The sequence below is a fragment of the Salvelinus sp. IW2-2015 genome, linkage group LG8 (genome assembly GCF_002910315.2).
Source record: "Salvelinus sp. IW2-2015 linkage group LG8, ASM291031v2, whole genome shotgun sequence".
Lineage (NCBI taxonomy): Eukaryota > Metazoa > Chordata > Actinopteri > Salmoniformes > Salmonidae > Salvelinus > Salvelinus sp. IW2-2015.
The window spans coordinates 484,537-506,001 of NC_036848.1; the positions used below are offsets into that span (position 1 = coordinate 484,537).

General features: G+C 42.9%; 3 protein-coding genes across 3 annotated transcripts in view; all 3 read left to right on the top strand.

Moving 5' to 3' along the window:
* The first annotated feature begins 345 nt into the window (after window positions 1-345).
* On the top strand, window positions 346-15,207 carry LOC111967068 (RNA-binding protein 20). The gene is made up of 18 exons (XM_070444639.1): window positions 346-1,643; window positions 1,852-1,913; window positions 2,084-2,122; window positions 5,006-5,109; window positions 7,195-7,253; window positions 7,358-7,474; window positions 7,710-7,835; window positions 7,981-8,106; window positions 8,198-8,322; window positions 8,539-8,760; window positions 8,864-8,916; window positions 9,114-9,301; window positions 10,404-10,574; window positions 12,323-12,430; window positions 12,584-12,667; window positions 13,006-13,711; window positions 14,236-14,357; window positions 14,824-15,207. Exons 1-18 carry the CDS (start codon window positions 708-710, stop codon window positions 14,854-14,856), a joined length of 3,381 nt encoding a protein of 1,126 aa, XP_070300740.1. The 5' UTR covers window positions 346-707; the 3' UTR covers window positions 14,857-15,207.
* Window positions 15,208-15,283: 76 nt separating this feature from the next.
* On the top strand, window positions 15,284-19,986 carry LOC111967185 (transmembrane protein 216-like). Its single transcript, XM_070444662.1, has 5 exons — window positions 15,284-16,592; window positions 18,307-18,400; window positions 18,542-18,634; window positions 18,868-19,069; window positions 19,658-19,986. Exons 1-5 carry the CDS (start codon window positions 16,566-16,568, stop codon window positions 19,671-19,673), a joined length of 432 nt encoding a protein of 143 aa, XP_070300763.1. The 5' UTR covers window positions 15,284-16,565; the 3' UTR covers window positions 19,674-19,986.
* A 355-nt stretch (window positions 19,987-20,341) lies between these two features.
* Window positions 20,342-21,465, top strand: part of LOC111967186 (shootin-1) — a 29,697-nt gene continuing 28,573 nt past the window's right edge. Inside the window, 1 exon segment of the mRNA XM_070444640.1 lies at window positions 20,342-20,636. Coding sequence (XP_070300741.1) covers window positions 20,559-20,636 — 78 coding nt within the window. The 5' untranslated portion in view covers window positions 20,342-20,558.

Consider the following 21,465-nt stretch of genomic DNA (forward strand, 5'->3'; position numbering starts at 1 on the left):
CCGATCTCATAGTACTCTCGTCTGAGTGCCAGAGCGCAGAATAATTCGTGAATTTACGCTCAACACCGGTAGAATATAGTCGGTGTCAGTAAAATGTTGCCAGCAGCACAGTTACAGCCACCACCAACGCTCTGGATAACATGAAAACAGTTCTACTATGGCAAATAAAATAGTCAGTGAGGTGTTCTCATATTTGTGTCTGGAAGTAGCTCGCAAGTTAGCTTGACTGCGGTTGTGAGGTCCGACCGCTCGGTTCAACCCCACTCCTCGGCCAGAGCGTTACGAACCGCCAGAGCGCACTCTGGAAATGCAGATCAATTTTTACGAAAACACACTTTTTTTTAAAAAGTGGTTACTTCCGGTTCCGGTTTAGACGCCTGGGAAGCTAGCTAGCTACTTCGATACAGGTTTCAGTAAGATACTTAACGAATTAACGTATATGCCGACATTTATGTTTGTATGTATTCACAAATTATCTTTAAAAAAATGCTAACGTGAGAGGAAGGTAGCTAGCTGACGTTAGCTTTGCTAGCTCAGCCAGTGTCGGTTTCAAGTAAATGTAAACAGCAACGTTATGCTTTTAATAACTTAGATGACCTTTCCCAGTAGCCTAATATTGAATCCATATTCCCTAGATTGCTTCTTTGACCCATCATCTCTTCACTGGCAACTTTCTCAACAGAGATTAGATACGTCTACGTTCCAGCATGTCTCACAACTACTCCTACAGACGACCACCACCAGCTAAAGATCTAAGAGATAGCTCTTTAGACTCTCCAGATCACCTGCACCCCGGAGACCACAGTGACAATGTTTACAGGTCGTCTCAGGAGCCACCATCTCATTGCACAATACCATCCTACCCATACTCCTCATCCAGAGCCTCCGCTGCCACCGAGTCCCCTTACTCCTCCTCACTAAACAGGTCAGACCAAACTCTCCTGAGCAGCTGTGGGCTCGAGCCCAAAGACTTGTCTCTACTAGCCGAGATGCCTGAGGATCTCAACAACGTGGAGAACCTACCACATCTGGTCCTGGAGATCAAGAAGAAGAGGGCGACACAGCAGTCGCCATATCCAGCTATGATCTCTTACCCTCTTGCTGCCATATCTCGTCCCCCCTCTGCTACCCCGCCTCCAGGCCGTGTGTGGGAGCAGGGTGACCGGAGTCATTCTCAACAATTAGACTACCCGTTGGACATCCACCCCTCTCTTCCCCCTTCCCAACTTCTTCCCACAGAACAGGCTGAGCCCTGGCAACTAGATCGGCATGGCATCTCGATGCAGTACACATGCTCTCGCCTAGAACCTGTACCTGTCCAAGATGTGGACTACCCCTATGGTAAAGAAACTCCCAGAAGTTACCAAACTCCTAGGTCCACTTACAGCACGGCCCAAGGAGGAAGCAGCAGCAGCTGGAAACCCCCCAACTCATCCCAACCAGCAGTAGATTACAGGTACTCACCACCACCGACTACAGACTACAGACCACGCCCAGACCAAGATGTCCCAGTTGTCACAATCAAGATGGCCACCTCTGGCAACACTCCCACCAAGAAGGCTGCTCTTGACTTCCACGGAGAAATCCCCAAAACATTTCCTCATTCGTGCTCTCTCTGTAATATTACCGTGCTCTCTGAAAAGGTATGTAGCTTACTTCCTCTTATTTCTGAGTGCATGATCTGGATCTCAGGTAGGTTCATGTGTGTGAAAAGGTCCAAAGTGTATCAATCTTAAGCCTATTTGTACCACTGATAATATACAGTTAATGCATAGGCTGTGATTTAACATGCGTAGCAGTATCTTAAATATGAACAACGAGAGAAACATTATTATTTGCTTTTTGTTGCAGTACTGGTTCCCACATGCCAATGGAACTCAACATGCAGAGGGACAGCTCACACTTCTTAAAATGTGAGTAATCACATATTCAAGTAGTTTTTCCAGTTCTGCAATCATCAGCATGACATTTCAAACTCGTACTGTCAGTATTGATATTGTAATAGGCCTAGCTTAAATCGATTAAGTTCCTAAATTGTCCAGCTTTTAACATTCCATCTCTTCTTCTTGTGCCTGTGTTTTAGGTATCCTGAGTGGGATTGCCAGATGCAGACCACCAGAAAGTGAGTTCACATCTCTCCGCGTGTACGCTACCGTTCACATCTCTCCGCGTGTACGCTACCGTTGACATCTCTCCGCGTGTACGCTACCGTTGACATCTCTCCGCGTGTACGCTACCGTTGACCTTCTCGGTGTACGCTACCGTTGACATCTCTCGCGTGTACGCTACACGTTCACATCTTCTCCGCGTGTACGCTACCGTTGACATCTCTCCGGTGTACGCTACCGTTGACATCGCTCCGCGTGTACGCTACCGTTGACATCTCTTCCGCGTGTACGCTACTGGTTGACATCTCTCCGCGGTGTACGCTACCGTTGACATCTCTCCGCGTGTACGCTACTGTTTGGGGTCACTTTTATTATTATATACCTTTATTTCAACAAGAAACACAGACTGAGACCAAGATCTCTTTTACAGCTGGGCCCTGCGTACACATGTTTACACATACAGTTTAGGTACAATGATTAAGACCTACACAAGACAAACGATCACAGATAACACAAAATATACAGCAGCAGATTGTTACATTTACACATAGGTTATTCCCCTAACAGCTTAAGAACTTGCATTACCCAAGCAGTTACAAGCAATACAAAAATAAAATCCTCCAATAAATGTTTAAAATGGGCAACAGGGGCAAGAGTCTCAAGTTTAAGTTTAGTCTGCAGCTATTCCATAGGCGGACGGTAACAGGAAAAGGCAGCCATACCCAACTCTGTGGAAGTCGCATGGGCCTCAAGTGTAATCCATGCTTGAGACCTGGTGTTAGGAATTATAATTATAATATTGATGGAGTGATGATAAATAAGAAGGTAGTTTATTCATAAGTGCTTTATAGACAAACACGAGAGCATGTTGTTCTCTCTCACGGACAGCGAAGTCACCCACATTATGATATAAAACACAATGGTGATTCTGTAGCTAGCACCCGTAATAACCTAAGTGCGCAATTGTAAGTAGCATCCAGCGATTTAAGTGTGGATGCCATAGCGTGCATGTAGATAATATCCCCATATTCTATTTCAGACATAAAAGTAGCTTGCACAATTTGTCTTCTATTTGTAGAGGACAAACATGTCTTGTTTCTATAGAGGAAGCCTAGCTTGATTTTTTTTGCTGTTTACAAAGTTCTTCAACATGCATTTTAAAGACAGTTTATCAACCAACCATATCCTAAGTATTTATATGCTGAGACCTGATTAATTCAAGAGTATCTAAGCTCGTAAGTGCAAGTGTATTTTCAACCATCTTTTGAATCTTTTAAGAAATGTCCTTGTTTTTGATAGAAAAGCAACAAAAAAATTGTCCATTAAAATAACATAAAATTGATCAGAAATACAGTGTAGACATTGTAATGTGTAAATGACTATTGTATCTGAAAATGGCAGATTTTTTTATTTTTTTATGGAATATCTACATAGGCGTACAGAGGCCCATTATCAGCAACCATCACTCTTGTGTTCCAATGGCACGTTGTGTTAGCTAATCTAAGTGTATCATTTTAAAAGGATAATTGATCATTAGAAAGCATTTTGCAATTATGTTAGCGCAACTGGAAACTGTTGTTCTGATTTAAGAAGCAATAAAACTGGCCTTTAGACTAGTTGATTATCTGGAGCATCAGCATTTGTGAGTTCGATTACAGGTCAAAATGCAGAAATAATAACTTTGTTCTGAAACTCGTCAGTCTATTCTTGTTCTGAGAAATGAAGGCTATTCCATGAGATTGCCAAGAACTGAAGATCTCGTACAACGCTGTGTACTACTTCCTTCACAGAACAGCACAAACTGGCTCTAACCAGAATGAAGAGGATGGGAGGCCCGGTGCACAACTGAGCAAGAGGAAACGTACATTAGAGTGTCTAGTTTGAGAAACAGACGCCTCACAAGTCTCAACTGGCAGCTTCATTAAATAGTACTGCAAACACAGTCTCAACGTCACCAGTGAAGAGGCGACTCCGGGATGCTGGCCTTCTAGGCAGAGTTGCAAAGATAAAGCCATATCTCAGACTGGCCAATAAAAAGAAAAGATTAAGATGGGCAAAAGAACACAGACACTGGACAGAGGAAGATTGGAAAAAAGTGTTGGACAGACAAATCTAAGTTTGAGGTGTTCACAAAGAAGAACATTCGTGAGACGCAGAAAAAATGAAAAGATGCTGGAGGAGTGCTTGACGCCATCTGTCAAGCATGGTGGAGGCAATGTGATGGTCTGGGGGTGCTTTGGTGGTGGTAAAGTGGGAGATTTGTACAGGGTAAAAGGAATCTTGAAGAAGGAAGACTATCACTCCATTTTGCAACGCCATGCCATACCCTGTGGACAGCGCTTAATTGGAGCCAGTTTCTTCCTACAACAGGACAATGACCCAAAGCACAGCTCCAAATTATGCAATAACTATTTAGGGGAGAAGCAGTCAGCTGGTATTCTGTCTATAATGGAGTGGCCAGCAAAGTCGCCGGATCGCAACCATATTGAGCTGTTGTGGGAGCAGCTTGACCGTATGGTACGTAAGAAGTGACCATCAAGCCAATCCAACTTGTGGGAGGTGCTTCAGGAAGCATGGGGTGAAATCTCTTCAGATTACCTCAACAAATTGACAACTAGAATGCCAAAGGTCTGCAACGCTGTAATTGCTGCAAATGGAGTATTCTTTGATGAAAGCAAGGTTTGAAGGACACAACTATTATTTCAATTAAAAATCATTATTTATAACCTTGTCAACGTCTTGACTATATTTCCTATTCATTTTGCATCTCATTTCATGTAATTTTTCATGGAAAACAAGGATATTTCTAAGTGACCACAAACTTTTGAACGGTAGTGTATGTGCTTTAGTATTAATGTAGAAAAGATCTTAACAACAGGCCTTTTTAATCCCTTCAGTGGTGATGAGACCGAAGAAGAGACCGAAGAAGAGACAAAGACACCGAAGAAGAGAAGAAAAGAGAAGACTGGTGGACCTTCCCATAGGTTGATTAACTACTTGGGTAAACTCACTGCATTAGTGTGCCTATTACAGTGCACTGGGAAAGTATTCAGACCCTTTGACTTTTTCCACATGTTTTTACCTTACAGCTTTATTCTAAAATTGATGAGGGGGGGAACGATTTAATCAATTTACACACAATACCCCATAATGACAAAGCGAAAACAGTTTTTTTTTAATGTTGCTAATTTATTTTAAAAAATATTACATTTACATAAGTATTCAGACCCTTTACTCAGTACTTTGTGTAAGCACCTTTGGCAACGATTACAGCCTCGAGTCTTCTTGGGTATGATGCTACAAGCTTGGCACACCTGTATTTGGGGAATTTCTCCTATTCTTCTCTGCAGATCCTCTCAAGCTCTGTCAGGTTGGATGTGGAGCTCGCTGCACACCTATTTTCAGGTCTCTCCAGAGATGTTCGATCAGATTCAAGTCTGGGCTCTGGTTGGGCCACTCAAGGACATTCAGAGACTTATCTTGAAGCCACTCCTGCATTGTCTTGGCTGTGTGCTTAGGGTCATTGACCTGTTGGAAGGTGAACCTTCGCTCCAGTCTAAGGTCCTGAGCTCTCTGGAGCAGGTTTTCATCAAGGATCTCTGTGTACTTTGCTCCGTTCATCTTTCCCTCGATCCTGACTAGTCTCCTAGTCCCTGCCGCTGAAAAACACCCCCATAGCATGATGCTGCCACCACCATGCTTCACCGTAGGATAGTGCCAAGTTTGGTGCCAGGTTTCCTCCAGACGTGACGCTTGGCATTCTTGGCACTTGGAACTCAACGAGTTCAATCTTGGTTTCATCAGACCAGAACATCTTGTTTCTCATGGTCTGAGAGTCCTTTAGGTGCCTTTAGGCAAACTCCAAGCAGGCTGTCATGTACCTTCTACTGAGGAGTAGCATCCATCTGGCCACTCTACCATAAAGGCCTGATTGGTGAAGTGCTGCAGAGATGGTGGTCCTTATGGAAGGTTCTCCCATCTCCACAAAGGAACTCTGGAGCTCTGTCAGAATGACCGTTGAGTTCTTGGTCACCTCCCTGAACAAGGCCCTTCTCGGAAAAGCTCTAGGAAGAGTCTCAAGGAAGAGTCTTGGTGGTTTCAAACTTCTTCCATTTAAGAATGATGGCCACTGTGTTCTTGGGGACCTTCAATGCTGCAGAATGTTTTTGGTACCATTCCCCAGATCTGTGCCTCGACACAATCCTGTCTCGGAGCTCTACTGACCACTCCTTCGACCTCATGGCTTGGTTTTTTGCTCTGACATGCACTGTCAACTGTGGGACCTTTATATAGACAGGTGTGTGCCTTTCCAAATCATGTCCAATCAATTGAATGTACCACAGGTGGACTCCAATCAAGTTGTAGAAACATCTCAAGGATGATCAATGGAAACAGGATGCACCTGAGCTCAATTTCGAGTCTCAAAGCAAAGGGTCTGAATACTTTTGTAAATAAGGTTTTTCAGTTTTTTATTTGTAATACATTTGCAAACATTTCTAAACCTGTTTTCGCTTTGTCATTATTGGGTATTGTGTGTAGATTGAGGATTTTTATTTATTTAATCAATTTTAGAATAAGGCTGTAACGTAACAAAATGTGGAAAAAGTGGTCTGAATACTTGTACTAGAGAGATTTACATGGTTATCAAAACGTCACGCCAGGGTAAGCCTACATGAAACACAGCCCTTATTTTAGGTGTTACAAAAATATCCCATGGGAAATTTGGGTGGAAAAAACAATTGGAACCATTTCCCGGTTTGACCTCCTAGGTTTTATGGGTATTATAACACCTTCCCTGTGGGGCTTTATTGTGCATAGGCCAGTGACAAAATATCTGTTTAATCCATTTTAAATTCAGGCTGTAATACAACAAAATGTGGAACAAGTCAAGGGGTGTGAATGCTTTCTGCAGACTCTTTTCATACATTTTTCTTATTTTGAATTGAAACCACAACTCTGTTAGTGCCATACTCTACTAACTAATCCACACAGGACCATTTGCTGCGATTATATGTACAATCATTTTTTGGGGGGAATGATTATTATTATAACGTGCCATTAACTTACCTTTTCTATTGTCCTGTAGGTAAACCGTCAAGTAGCGGCTCTAGAGAAAGAAAAGACCCTAAGACAAAGGTTGCTAAGGTATTGTTGTTCTTCCTGCTATCTAGTTTTCTTACTATCTAGTTTTCACTTTTTATTTTGTGTGTGTTTTCACAATGTCTGTTTACTTGCCTATTAATTTCCAGAGGAGTGGCAAAGTGGTTTGTGCCAAATTTACTGCCCGGTCTCTCAACGAAGATGGTTTGAAGGACCTGATTAAACCGTTTGGTGAAGTTGTGAAAGTCATCATGTTCCCTGCTTTGGTAAGAAGACTAGTAGCCTATTCATCCTGCCGTCTATAGAAATAGATAATAAATGTGTTTTCAATTCCTATGAAATAGGAAATTGACTGAATTATAATAATACAAATCTTATAGTTATTAAAAGTAATGTAAGGAAAGAAATAGAATCGCCACCTGTCATGGCCTCATTGACTTCAATAGGGATATCCATTCTAGTTATAATGTTTTTCTGGTTCTTGTAACGCTGCAGCTTCAGGCGTTTGTGGAGATGGGCTCAAAGGACCAGGCCGCCGATATTGTGACATACTACCTCAGTAACCCAGTGATGGTGAAAGGAGGACAAGTCACCTTCTCTGTCTCTTCAACATTTAATTTCCTGCAGGTACATTTTTACAAGTTGAATTAATTGGCATCATTTCAGTTAAGTTTGGTTAAAAGGGTAATTGCATATTTTCTCTAAAACAACCCCACACACACACACAGAGTATTATTCAATGAGTTAAATAAATACATTTACGTCCGTATAGAGTTCCCGGGTGTTGCGTTTTTCCCCTGTGCCTTCTGGCAAAGAGTCTGCCGCGTGGAAGAGAGAGTTACTGGCCGTAGCTGAAGGATTTGGACCTGTAAAGCGCACTCTATTCTTACCCACGCAGGTATTAAACTGCATTTTTGCTTAGATTTTTTTTTTTTGGTCTGTGTTATAGTCTTATTATATAATTTGCTTACAGTGTTCTGTCCTTGTAGGCATTTGTGGAAATGACAAATGCACTAGATGCACAGAAGCTMGTTGGACACCATACGTCTAAACACCTGAAAATAGATGAGATACATATTAAAGTGGCCTTCTCTTCAGAGTATAATACACTTCGGTAAGTTGATGCGTCCCCCTTGTTGTGCCATTACCTTTTGTTTTGCATGCAAACATTCATTAATTATGGCTTCTGAGTTCAGACTGTCAGACACTGTAGATGTCATCATTATAACCACTGAATTAAAGAAGAAATAGTTCATTTAAACTCTGTAAAAGCCAGAAACGTGGGAATAAAAGTGTTATCTGTGAACTTTCTTTCCATCCCATCATGCAGGACCATATCTGACAAGAAGTCTTTAGACATGAAGTCTAAAGACAGGAGCAGGAATTCTGAAGACCGATCTAAGAGGAAGAGAACCCCAAGCCACAGAAGGCGGTCCCTCAGCCCCAGGAGAGATTCCCCAACCACCTCAAAAAGGAGGAGGAGTAGAGAGAGGGATAGCGACCACCACAAAGAACGAGTGAAATCAAAACTGGGGGGTAAAGCAGTCCAAAGGTCCCCAGCAAACAAGTCCAGCCGGTCTTCCAGAAGCCCTCGCAGCCAAGGTCCCCCAGCAAAACAGAGCTCCAGCGGTCTTCCAGAAGCCCTCGCAGGCAAGGTCCCCCAGCAAACAGAGCTCCAGCCGGTCTTCCAGAAGCCCTCGCAGGCCAAGTCCCCAGCAAACAGAGCTCAGCCGTCTTCCAGAAGCCCTCGCAGGCCAAGGTCCCCAGCAAACAGAGCTCCAGCCGGTCTTCAAACCCTCGCAGGCAAGTCCCCAGCAAACAGAGCTCCAGCTGTCTTCCAGAACCCTCGCAGGCCAAGGTCCCCCAGCAACAGAGCTCCAGCCGGTCTTCCAGAAGCCCTCGCAGCCAGTCCCCACAAACAGAGCTCCAGCCGGTCTTCCAGAAGCCCTCGCTCCCATACAAAAGAGAGGTCTCCAGTGAGAAGAAGACCCCAGGTTCTGGTTAAAGCAGACCCAAGAAGGACAAGGTATCTCCCAGTTCCACTCGCTCACAACCTCCCACCAAGGATAAGACCCCATCCCTGTCCTCCACTGTGATGGAGAAGTCCGAAGAGGCTGTCGACAAGACTGACCAGAGCAAGAAAAAAACTGAGACTCGGAGGATGGAGCCACGGAGGCCTGTGATATGGACAGTGACATCGAGGGAATGCCGTGTATGGGGAGATGGGAGGAGAACTCTGACATGGCGAGGAGGAAGAGGAAAGAGGCAAGTAGGGAGAAAGAGGGAGAGTAGAAGGCAGAAGTAGTGAGGAAGAGGGAGAGGAGAGTAGGGGAGAAACAGGAAGAGGGCAAGTATGGAGGAGGAGGAAGAGGTAGAGAGAGAGAGAGGGAGAGAAACAGCTGGAGAGTGCTGGACTTGATCCAAGAGCTCTCAGCTAACGGTCAGAACAGGGGAAACGATCTCAGCTACCGTCAGAACAGGGGAAAGCGTTCTCAGCTACCGGATCAGAACAGGGGAAAAAGAGAGATGGTGAAGACCAGAAAGCAGATGCTTCATATGTTGTGATAGGGTAAATACATGCTCTGCAGGTCTTTAACGTGTAGTTCATCTATACATGCTCTGTCAGGTCTTTAACATGTAGTTCATCATAACATGCTCTGTCAGGTCTTTAACGTGTAGTTCATCTATACATGCTCTGTCAGGTCTTTAACGTGTAGTTCATCTATACATGCTCTGTCAGGTCTTTAACGTGTAGTTCATCTATACATGCTCTGTCAGGTCTTTAACGTGTAGTTCATCTTATTACATGCTCTGTCAGGTCTTTAACGTGTAGTTCATCTATACATGCTCTGTCAGTCTTTAACGTGTAGTTCATCTATTTAATAAGTCAAAACATAGTTCCAATTGTAAAATACAAGGTGTCATGTTTAATACTGTTGTGTGGTTTCAGAAATCCAAAATCCTATGTTTAGATTTTTTTTTCCCTATTGTCACACAGGAGGAGAGATTTCCCAGAGGGCCATGAGAACCCTATCACTTGTGATGACTAGAGCAGGATTCATCAGCTGATGACCAAGGTGATTACTACTCAACACCTAGCTACTGACCATAGATTACATTCAAACTTCAGCACTTTCAAAGAAAGAGTAATATTGTTATGAAGGTCATTAATTGTATGTTTATCTTACATTGCAGATAACCAGTCAACAGATGAGCCCAAGAGCAGGTCCAGAGCAAGTCCAAGAGCAAGTCCAAGAGCAGGTCCAAGAGCAGGTCCAAGAGCAGGCCCAAGAGCAGGCCCAAGAGCAGGCCCAGAGCAGGCCCAAGAGCAGGCAAGAGCAGGTCCAAGAGCAAAGTGAGCAAATGGTATTTTTTATTCTTGTTATTGATGTTCTGTGAGTCAGTTAGAATGTGTTTATTGAACCTTATGAGATAAGACTGGTTTAAAGAAAAGGTCAGTCTAGCACCATATACACTGCTCAAAAAATAAAGGGAACACTAAAATAACACATCCTAGATCTGAATGAATGAAATATTCTTATTAAATACTTTTTTCTTTACATAGTTGAATGTGCTGACAACAAAATCACACAAAAATTATCAAGTGAAATCAAATTTATCAACCCATGGAGGTCTGGATTTGGAGTCACACTCAAAATTAAAGTGGAAACCACACTACAGGCTGATCCAACTTTGATGTAATGTCCTTAAAACAAGTCAAAATGAGCTCAGTAGTGTGTGTGGCCTCCACGTGCCTGTATGACCTCCTACAACGCCTGGGCATGCTCCTGATGAGTGGGCGATGGTCTCCTGAGGATCTCCTCCCAGACCTGGACTAAAGCATCCGCCAACTCCTGGACAGTCTGTGGTGCAACGTGGCGTTGGTGGATGGAGCGAGAACATGATGTCCCAGATGTGCTCAATTGGATTCAGGTCTGGGAACGGGCGGGCCAGTCCATAGCATCAATGCCTTCCTCTTACAGGAACTCTGACATACTCCAGCCACATGAGGTCTAGCATTGTCTTGCATTAGGAGGAACCCAGGGCCAACCGCACCAGCATATGGTCTCACAAGGGATCTGAGGATCTCATCTCGGTACCTAATGGCAATCAGGCTACCTCTGGCGAGCACATGGAGGGCTGTGCGGCCCCCAAAGAAATGCCCACCCACACCATGACTGACCCACCGCCAAACCGGTCATGCTGAGGATGTTGCAGGCAGCAGAACGTTCTCCACGGCGTCTCCAGACTCTGTCACATCTGTCACATGTGCTCAGTGTGAACCTGCTTTCATCTGTGAAGAGCACAGGGCGCCAGTGCGAATTTGCCAATCTTGTGTTTCTCTGGCAATGGCAAACGTCCTGCACGGTGTTGGCTGTAAGCACAACCCCCACCTGTGGACGTCGGCCCTCATACCACCCTCATGGAGTCTGTTTTCTGACCGTTTGAGCAGACACATGCACATTTGTGGCCTGCTGGAGGTCATTTTGCAGGGCTCTGGCAGTGCTCCTCCTGCTCCTCCTTGCACAAAGGCGGAGGTAGCGGTCCTGCTGCTGGTTGTTGCCCTCCTACGGCCTCCTCCACGTCTCCTGATGTACTGGCCTGTTTCCTGGTAGCGCCTCCATGCTCTGGACACTACGCTGACAGACACAGCAAACCTTCTTGCCACAGCTCGCATTGATGTGCCATCCTGGATGAGCTGCACTACCTGAGCCACTTGTGTGGGTTGTAGACTCCGTTTCATGCTACCACTAGAGTGAAAGCACCGCCAGCATTCAAAAGTGACCAAAACATCAGCCAGGAAGCATAGGAACTGAGAAGTGGTCTGTGGTCACCACCTGCAGAACCACTCCTTTATTGGGGGTGTCTTGCTAATTGCCTATAATTTCCAACCTGTTGTCTATTCCATTTGCACAACAGCATGTTAAATTTATTGTCAATCAGTGTTGCTTCCTAAGTGGACAGTTTGATTTCACAGAAGTGTGATTGACTTGGAGTTACATTGTGTTGTTTAAGTGTTCCCTTTATTTTTTTGAGCAGTGTATTATCTGGGTTAAGTAACTATTGTCAATAAGGTTTCACAACCACACGTGTGTAAAATGTATTTATTTCAGAACTCAGGACGTGATCAGACAACCAGTAGAGTGATCTACGTCAGAAACCTTCCCAAAGGCTTCTATACAGAGAAGGACTTCCTGAAGATTGTTAAAGGCTTTGGGAGAGTGCACTGCTATTATCTCCATCGCAATGGTGTAGAGGTATTTCCCAACAGAAGGAAATCTAAAATGGAGTCGATCCTAATGATGTACTACAAGTCTGATCGTATTTGTTGTTTCAGTAACCATGGTCTCTCTCCTCTCTCGTCTCTCTCTCAGGGCTTCATTGAGATGGAGAGTTCTTCTGATGCGACAAAGGCTTTAAGAGAGCTGCGTTACTATGGCTATAAATTATACGGACCAGTACGTGGTGGCCACGCGGTCTGATAAATACAGAAGACTAACAACAGGGTAGGTGTCTCTCTGCTAAACAGACATGTAGCACACTCCGTCCCATCCCGTGTGGGAACCACTGATAATTGATGTTTCTCTGTCTCTCTGATAGATAATATCCCCGTCTGATCACATTTTATGTACAGTGAATTCTGCCTATCTAAAAGGTAAATGTTTCTAAAACGTATAGTTCTGGACAAAAAAAGGAATTATCTTGTTTTGTTCAGGTTGAAACCTGAATCAGACTCTGATTCTGAAAGTGATCTGAAGAAAGATCACAGGATACTAGAGCAGCAGGATCAGGATAAGGAGATGGGTTCATCAGTCACTCAAAGTCAGCAGCTAAGGACGAGGAGACGAAGAGGAGACGAGGAGACGAAAGAGGAGGACGAGGAGACGAAAGAGGAGACGAGAGACGAAGAGGAGGACGAGGAGACGAAAGAGGAGGACGAGGAGACGAAAGAGGAGGACAGGAGAAACGAGAGAGAGAGAGGACGAGGAGACGGACGAGGAGACGAAGAGACGGACGAGGAGACGAAAAGAGGAGACGAGAGGAGACGAAGAGAGAGGACGAGGAGACGAACGAGGAGAGAAAGAGACGCGAGGAGACGGACGAGGAGACGAAAGAAGGGGACGAGGAGACGAAAGAGGAGGATGAGGAGACGGACGAGGAGACGGACGAGGAGGAGGACGAGGAGACGAAAGAGGAGGACGAGGAGACGAAAGAGGAGGATGAGGAGACGGCACAACAAGTACACTCCGAACAGCGTAGTAAACAATCGTCTGATCCAGCTAAACACTTTCACATGGACAGAGGAGCGTCTAAATTGAATACTGACAAATTGTCCAACAGTGAAGACCAAAACAAGGCCTCTGTCTCTGCTGCTGAGGATGAGAAGCGGGCCTGTAGCACCGAGGACAATGTAGAAACCAAGATGGAGGATAATGTGGAAATAGGACCAGATTACGTGAAGACTGGTATGGAGTCATCATTCCAGCCCAACAACCCAGTGGGTAAGTGTTATGATGTGATTTATAGCCTCACTGCATTCTCATGGTAGCCTGGTCCCAGATCTGTTGTCTCCTTCTATAGCCTGGTCCCNCCTGGTCCCAGATCTGTTGTCTCCTTCTATAGCCTGGTCCCAGATCTGTTGTCTCCTTCTATAGCCTGGTCCCAGATCTGTTGTCTCCTTCTATAACCTGGTCCCAGATCTGTTGTCTCCTTCTATAACCTGGTCCCAGATCTGTTGTCTCCTTCTATAGCCTGATCTGTTTGTGCTCTTGTCAACTCCATGGCATGACAATCCCATAAAGATTTGGCAAGAGAGTAGAAACCAACAAGCACCCTGGCTACTGTCTTGGCCCCTTTCAAGAATAATTACGAAATGACCTTTTTAGACTTGTCTGGTCCACTTTCATCACTGAAACAACTTTTATTTGTTTGCTTTGAAAACACTACCAAGTGCAGCAATTAACCGTAGTAAGAAGCATTGTCTTTATGAAGTACAGTACTATGTTTTCTAATGCGTTTGTTACAGGAAGAGAATTCATTAAACCTGTCATGGGCTACTTCTGCAACCTGTGTCAAGCCATTTATGTCAATGAGGACGAAGCAAAGTACCAACACTGCAGCAGCCTTTGTCACTATCTGAAGTTTATGGTAAGTCACCAGAATCCTGTTGAATCTCATCAGAATCATCTCACTTTTGGGGCGACAGGTAGCCTAGTGGTTAGAGCGTTGGGCCAGTAACCGAAAGGTTGCTGGATCGAATCCCCGAGTTGACAAGMTAAAAATCTGTCATTCTGCCCGGTAGGCCGTCATTGTAAATAAGATTTTGTTCTTAATTAACTGACTTGCCTGGTTAAATAAAGGTGAAATAAATCAATAAAAACTAGAGTTTTCTATGCATCTTTACCATTAGCATAGAAACAATGGTTGGCCGACTGCTCTTTTATAGTCCCTATTAGCAAATAATGTAAATCACAGGTGCTTAGGTTTGAAAAAGCAGGATCATTGCAGGTATTCTTTACATTATTCAACCAACATTTCTGTGCATTTATTTGCTGTGTACATTACATGTTTACCTGGATGGTTACTGAGCTGTTTGATTTGTGTTGTCTCACAGGAACATTCAGGTAAAGACAAAGCCTCTAGCTAAAGGATGGTCCATCTCTGTAGGAAGTTGACAAGATGACAGTTTTAGGCCCAATTTGACGGGAAGTGTACAAGTGCACACTTCTGGAGGAGTGTGAAGAATTGGGATTTTGCCATGTCTTACACTCAGAAGAACGGCACAGGTTTACCTAATCCACGAGAGGSTCTTTGTGAAACTCAACCTAGAACAATAAATGGGATTACAGATTACGTTAATCTGTATTGGTTTATATGAACAAATGTTCAGCACCTACCTACATATATTGTTATGTTTGTGTTATAATAGCTCCGATCTACTTCCTGTAACTTGATTTGTGTGTCCTGTGCTTGGAATTAAAGCTTTTAGAAAACCCTATCTCATTTGTTTTCAAGATGAATTGAAATAGAACTTCATTCTAAAATATTATGTTAATTAACATGCATTCATTATTGCATTTTTGTAATTTTAACATAATTCAAGCACGATAACATCACCACCTATACTGAACAAAAATGATTGAATGATTTTACTGAGTTACAGTTCATATAGGGAAATCAGTCAATTTAAATAAATTCATTAGGACCTAATTTATGGATTTCACATGATTGGGCAGGGGTGCAGTCATGGGAGGGCATAGGCCAACCCACTTGGGAGCCAAGCCCACCCATTGTGGACCCAGGCCCAACCAATCCGAATTAGTTTTACCCCACAAAAGGGCTTTATTACAGACAGAAATACTTCTCAGTTTCATCAGCTGTCCGGGTGGCTCGTCTCAGACGATCCCACATGTGAAGAAACCGGATGTGGAGTTCCTGGGCTTACGTGGTTACTCGTGGTCTGCGGTTGTGAGGCTGGTTGGACGTACTGCCAAATTCTCTAAGATGACGGAGGCGGCTTATGGTAGAAAAATTAACATTCAGTTATTCACGTAATAAGGAATTCTCCTTGACCACACCCACAAACTGGGGAAAACAAACATTCTTTCCTTTTGACCCCCAGTGTAAAAGAGKCAACTTTGTTGTCGATTTGTTGTTATAAAGAAATAACAAAACATGCCGAAAAGCCGCTGTGTTGTTCAATGTACATGTAACCAGGTCAAACATCCTGACCTATGGTTTGCAATGTTCCCACTTTGGGAAATAGGCTACCACAGTAGCTATGTGTGTGGAAAACATTTCACCTCAGAAAATCCATTTAACCTTGTTTAGTATAGTCAGTTTGTAACTCCACTTACTACTTATAGTTGTGTAGTTAAATTGTTTTTGTTAGCTTAATGTTCCAGTTGGTAGCTAATTAGCTAGCACTCATGTGGCGGCTGGCACCCTCATGAAAAGGGAATTTTTTATGTTTTTATTTAACCCTTATTTCCTGGCATGAGGGAGCCCTACAATAGTATGTTTTTCTAAGTAATGAGAACGCACGGGAGCAGTCAACGATGAAAAGTAATCTTTAGATATGTTGTACTTTTCTTTAAATACAGTTTAGCAATTGACAAAAATAAGCAGACAAGAAAATTGCGTTTGAAAAAGATCAAGTTTGTGCTGTGAGGCAATGGGGTAACCACGGGTTATTTTCCCTTACAGACGGCCTGGGCCGTGACATTCTATGTAATACCAACTGGGACTATGGCGCTGCCATGCTAAAACTTGCTTTTGGGCACAAGAGTCATCTATCTGTGCTGAGTCCTCTATATAGCTCTATGGGCGCGGCGTCTGTCTCCATGGTAAACAAACATGGCGGTGTCTGGTGAGTGGGAAATAGTTTTCATAAATGTGTAGACGAGTTGAGAACGGTAAACGTCTATGGTTGTTAATCGCATGTCATAATATGATTTTGGATATTTTTTGAGCTTTCAAGATAATTGACTTGTAGGCTACTGTAAGCACGGGAGAAGAAACGTTATCTACTAGCTAGCTATGCTATCTAGCTAATGTTAGCTAGCTACAGTAACATATCATGAACAGCAGCAGCAATGTTGACAAAGATGTTTCTATCTGTGATGTTGATGTTCAAGCAAGTGTGCCAATCAGACATTTTGGAAATACATCACTGTAAGCCTGTAGATAATTGATATGAAATGGGATGATTTATAAAAAATAATTGTTTAACTGATGATTTTGTATCATTCTTGCAGGAAAACATACAATTGTATCCTTTGTTTTTGCTGTAATGTAGAATCTGCATTTAACGTTAATAGCTAGCTATCTAACGGTAACGTCAGCTATGTCTTTAGCTAGCTTCTGTAGCAGTTAACCTTCGTGTGCACAACAAAATGGTAATATATTCCTTATAGGGGCTCCCGTGTGGTGCAGCGGTCCAAAACACAGCATCTCAGTGCTTGAGGCGTCATTACAGACTCTGGTTCGATTCCAGGCTGTATCACAACCGGCCGTGATTGGGAGTCCCATAGGGTGGCGCACAATTGGCCCAGCGTCGTTAGGGTTTGGCCGGAAAAGCGCCATTGTAAATAAGAATAGGTTCTTAACTGACTTGCCTAGTTAAATAAGGTTTWAAAAAATTATARATATATAATGAGAGCCAGTTTCATCATAGAGCTTGATGGTTTTTGCGACTGCACTTGAAGTGAATTTTTTTTAAATAAAAAATCTCAGATTCCGTCTGGCCTTTGAATAGTGCTAGTTTAAACAGTGCATACACCTCAAACATTTGCACCTTGTTCTACTGATTTCAACGTGATATCCATGGAAGTGATAAAAACAAAATGAATTGCATTACACTTACCGCGTTGTCGACCCACTTGAATCAAAATCCAACACTTCAAAATGTAGCTTGGTGTCTTCTGTAAGTTATCCTCTAACCAGTGATGTACATATTATTCCATGTGGGTTTTGAACTGTTAGTTTTTACAGGACATGCAACCTCATCTCCCCGTCGAGCTATTGATTTCAACCTGATAATCGATAGGAGTGATTGACAAAACAGTGTGGCGTTTCTCTATCTGTTGGTGACCCCTGTATCCAAATGCAACATTCCAACATGTAGCTGACTGTCTTCTGCAGATTGTTCTCTAACAAGTGATGTAAAATGATCTCCTGCTTCCGTGTGGTTTTTGAGTTGTGGTAGTTTCAACAMTGCAAACAACCTGATTTCAACCCACTAATCGATACGAGTGATTTATTGTCAAAACAGCAGGGTTTTTGGCGCATGTGCAATTTATTACTATTGTTGCACATTTATGTGTCGATAATACATTTTATGTTTAGGTTTTCAATTGAGTTTTGGGAATATAAATGTCACTTTTTCATAATTAGTTTCCAATGGTATTGGACTTAATTAGGTAAAAACTGCTGAATGAGTCGAAAATGTGCTGTGATTGATTTATGACAATTGTCTACCAGAAATCACCAAAAACGMCTTTTCCCTGCCTACTCATGTCATAGACCCTTGGTTATATAATCTGCCAGCGGGCTACCATTTGCAAGTCTTAGATATGACCTTAACGACACATCTCAGTTGTCCTCCACACCACTGCAGGTCCTGTTCTACCTCAACGGCTGGTATTTTGCTGCCTACTTCCTTGCTGAGGGTCTGATGTTTGTTTACAAAGGTTTGTAGTCTACTCAAATGACCACACAGAGAGACATAAACTAATGTTTAATCAATCGCTCACTGCCTGATGTTTTGCAAACCCAGTGTCAGGCTGGAAGCAAAACTATTGATTTCTAAGTATGCCTTTGTATTTCCACAGGATTGTTGTTACCATACCCACCAGCTAGTCTCACGTTGGACGTTGGGCTACTACTTGTTTTCCTTGGCCTGGAGTCCCTCCGAATATTTTACGGTTTGTGTTTTGTTAAGCTGTATTCTGGGCTACCGGTATGCCTCTGCAACATTTCATGGTGTAGAATAATAAAAAATAAAAAAAATATTTAAAAAAGTCTTCACATTATGTAGCCTAAATTGTGCCTATAATTTCTAATATTTATTGCCTTTATGGCATCTGTTAGTTCTATTTGGCACCTACCGTAGGCCTATTCTATATGTCCTTCCTTTTTCCGTCCACACTTGTTCCAGGTTGGAAGGGGAACTTAACAGAGCGTTCTCTGGCCATGTTAGTGAGTGTGCTGGTCCTGGTGCCGTGCACAGTGCTGTCTGTGTACTACCTGATGCTGCAGACCTTCGTCCTGCGCCTGGAGTTCATCCTTAATGCTGTGTTACTCTGCTTCTACAGTCTGGAGATGCTGCTGGGAATCATGTCCATATCTGCATTCTCCAGGTAGGAGAAACATGACAAGACATAGCCTGGGTACCGGTCTCTTTCTCCAGTAGGAGAAACATCTCATGGCATAGCCTGGGTACCAGTCTCTTTCTCCGTAGGAGAAACACGACATGACATAGCCTGGGTACCAGTCTCTTTCTCCAGTAGGAGAAACATGACATGACATAGCCTGGGCACCAGTGTCTTTCTGCTCTCTTGACAACTACTTATAGAATTTACATTTAAAGGGTTGGCAAGAGAGAAGAAACAAATTGGCACCCAGTCTAGGCATGACACGCTCTTCTTTCTGGACTGGGGAGATTCCTTGGTTTTAGGCCTCATCAATTGTTGATTATTGATTAATTAACTTATTATGCTTTGCTCTTAAACTGTGGCCTTGCGTAACGTTTCACTGTAAAGGTCCTATATCAGTGTTGCTGGATGTGGCCTTGCGTAACGTTTCACTGTAAAGGTCCTATATCAGTGTTGCTGGATGTGACCTTGCGTAACGTTTCACTGTAAAGGTCCTATATCAGTGTTGCTCGATGTGACCTGATCTGCTCAGTGTTTCATGCTCATCAGTTTTTCCTCCATTTTGCTTGTCAGGTCAAAGGTGTACTAAGGAAGAGGAACGCTGCAATGTTCCACATCGTTTCAAGAGGAATGAAAAAATGATTTTTACTGGGATTGTTCTGTGAACATATTTTAATCCCACATGATATTATTTGTGTTTTTATATGATCTGTTAATAGCCTAATTTATATTTTTGTAATGATGAAATGTCACCTTTTTAAATTTGTTTTTGTGTCAACTGTCAATCTTCTGTGTTACTAGTAACACTAATGGAATTGTCAATGAGGGTATTCAATCTGCTGTACTTGATAATGTAATATATTTGTAGGTTTTTTGTGGGGGGGGGGAACACTGTATTTAACGATTTACTTAATTAAAACAAATCCTTATTCATTCACCAGATAACTTTTTTCCACACGCATAATATATATTTCTGATTTGCTGAATCCCACTAGCAGCCTATGGTTAAACTCCGATCCTAATTCCATAGAACAGGGCTATTGACCAAATCTGTGTTGTTGAGCATTCTAAGCAAAGATGTGAAATTATGGGCAATTATTGTTATTATAATAATTGTTTTACATTTAGCAGTGAAGACATTGAATGAAACATTTAGCATAATTACAATGCACAATCAAACTGAAGGGGTGGAGCTTTCATGCTCATCGGCAAATGTAGACGAATACGAGATGAGGATGCATGCGCAATAGTAGTGGGGAGGGGGGACCGGGGCAGACGATGCTGTATGCGAAAGGATTCACTGTGTCTAGATAGAAGTAGCGGTCTTATCCATCCCATATAGACATGAAATGCTCTTTCTAAGACACCTCAGCGGACTAGCCAGTTGCTAGAAGTAGCCTAGTTATTTATTTMCTTTCTATAATACGATATTATAAAGTCCAAGATATTAGTTTAGTTATCGGCGGGGGTCATAATGCTACCGTCTTCATCATCGGGYCTGGTGCAGATGGAAGGATGTGGGGCGGAGGCGAGAGATACCCAGAAAATGCAGGTAATAGATGCTCTTCCGTCACATGTATTTTAGACKTTTTTCAACGATTACAGAAGTAACATAGTAGACATAACGAGGTCAAGGCGAGACGTTTTTATTTTACCCTGCATATATTTGTGCCGGCCGGTTTTGGTGTAGGTAGGCTATGRTGAGAGAAATCAAAGGGCCGACCCCTCCCAAAATCTCGCTATTCTTGCCATTGATAGGAAAGCCCAGTGTCGGCGAAATTTAGGCGGCTAAAATAATGATTGGATCTCAGTTGAACAAACCTGATTAGAGGTTTGATTATCTGGTGCGTCATCTTAGATTGTATATGTCATTTTGTCACTTTTTTGTATTTATTTCAGCACTACCTCATTTGTTTTTTTCTAGAAATGCAATAATCTATGCACTATAAATTAATTACATCAGGCCTTGACTAAAGGGTCCCACCAAGTAGGCCTAGGCCTATTTCATAAACCTTAGCATATTTTTTAATATCTATAAAGAAAATGTTATTTCAAGCAAGATGACACGGTGGGCCTGTTTAAAACAGTGGTGCGACGAATGTTTGTGGTTTTTTGTATCTTTGGCAGAGAGCAGGTAGAACGTTTYTGAAAGTGGGACACGTGCTTTAACAATAGGCTAGTCAAGGCAATTTCAGATCAGAACGTCCCTGGCATTACACGGATGTTAGGGAAGAGCTTCCTGTAGCTGTTGTTATAGAATAATTGGTAAGAAAATCTAGGTCTATCCTGCCCTAACGGATAATGACCCAATATAGGCCACATACTACCTATTGAATGTACTCTGAATTGCAGAAGGACCATTGTTTTCCATGTACGCTATT

What these genes read in the sequence shown, in the direction of transcription:
- LOC111967185 (XM_070444662.1), top strand. Translation starts at nt 16,566, where the DNA reads ATGGCGGTGTCTGGTGAGTGGGAAATA. An exon ending in TGTCTGGTGAGTGGGAAATA is followed by an intron (nt 16,593 to 18,306) that starts GTTTTCATAAAT and finishes GACACATCTCAG; the next exon opens with TTGTCCTCCACACCACTGCA. An exon ending in GTCCCTCCGAATATTTTACG is followed by an intron (nt 18,635 to 18,867) that starts GTTTGTGTTTTG and finishes CACTTGTTCCAG; the next exon opens with GTTGGAAGGGGAACTTAACA.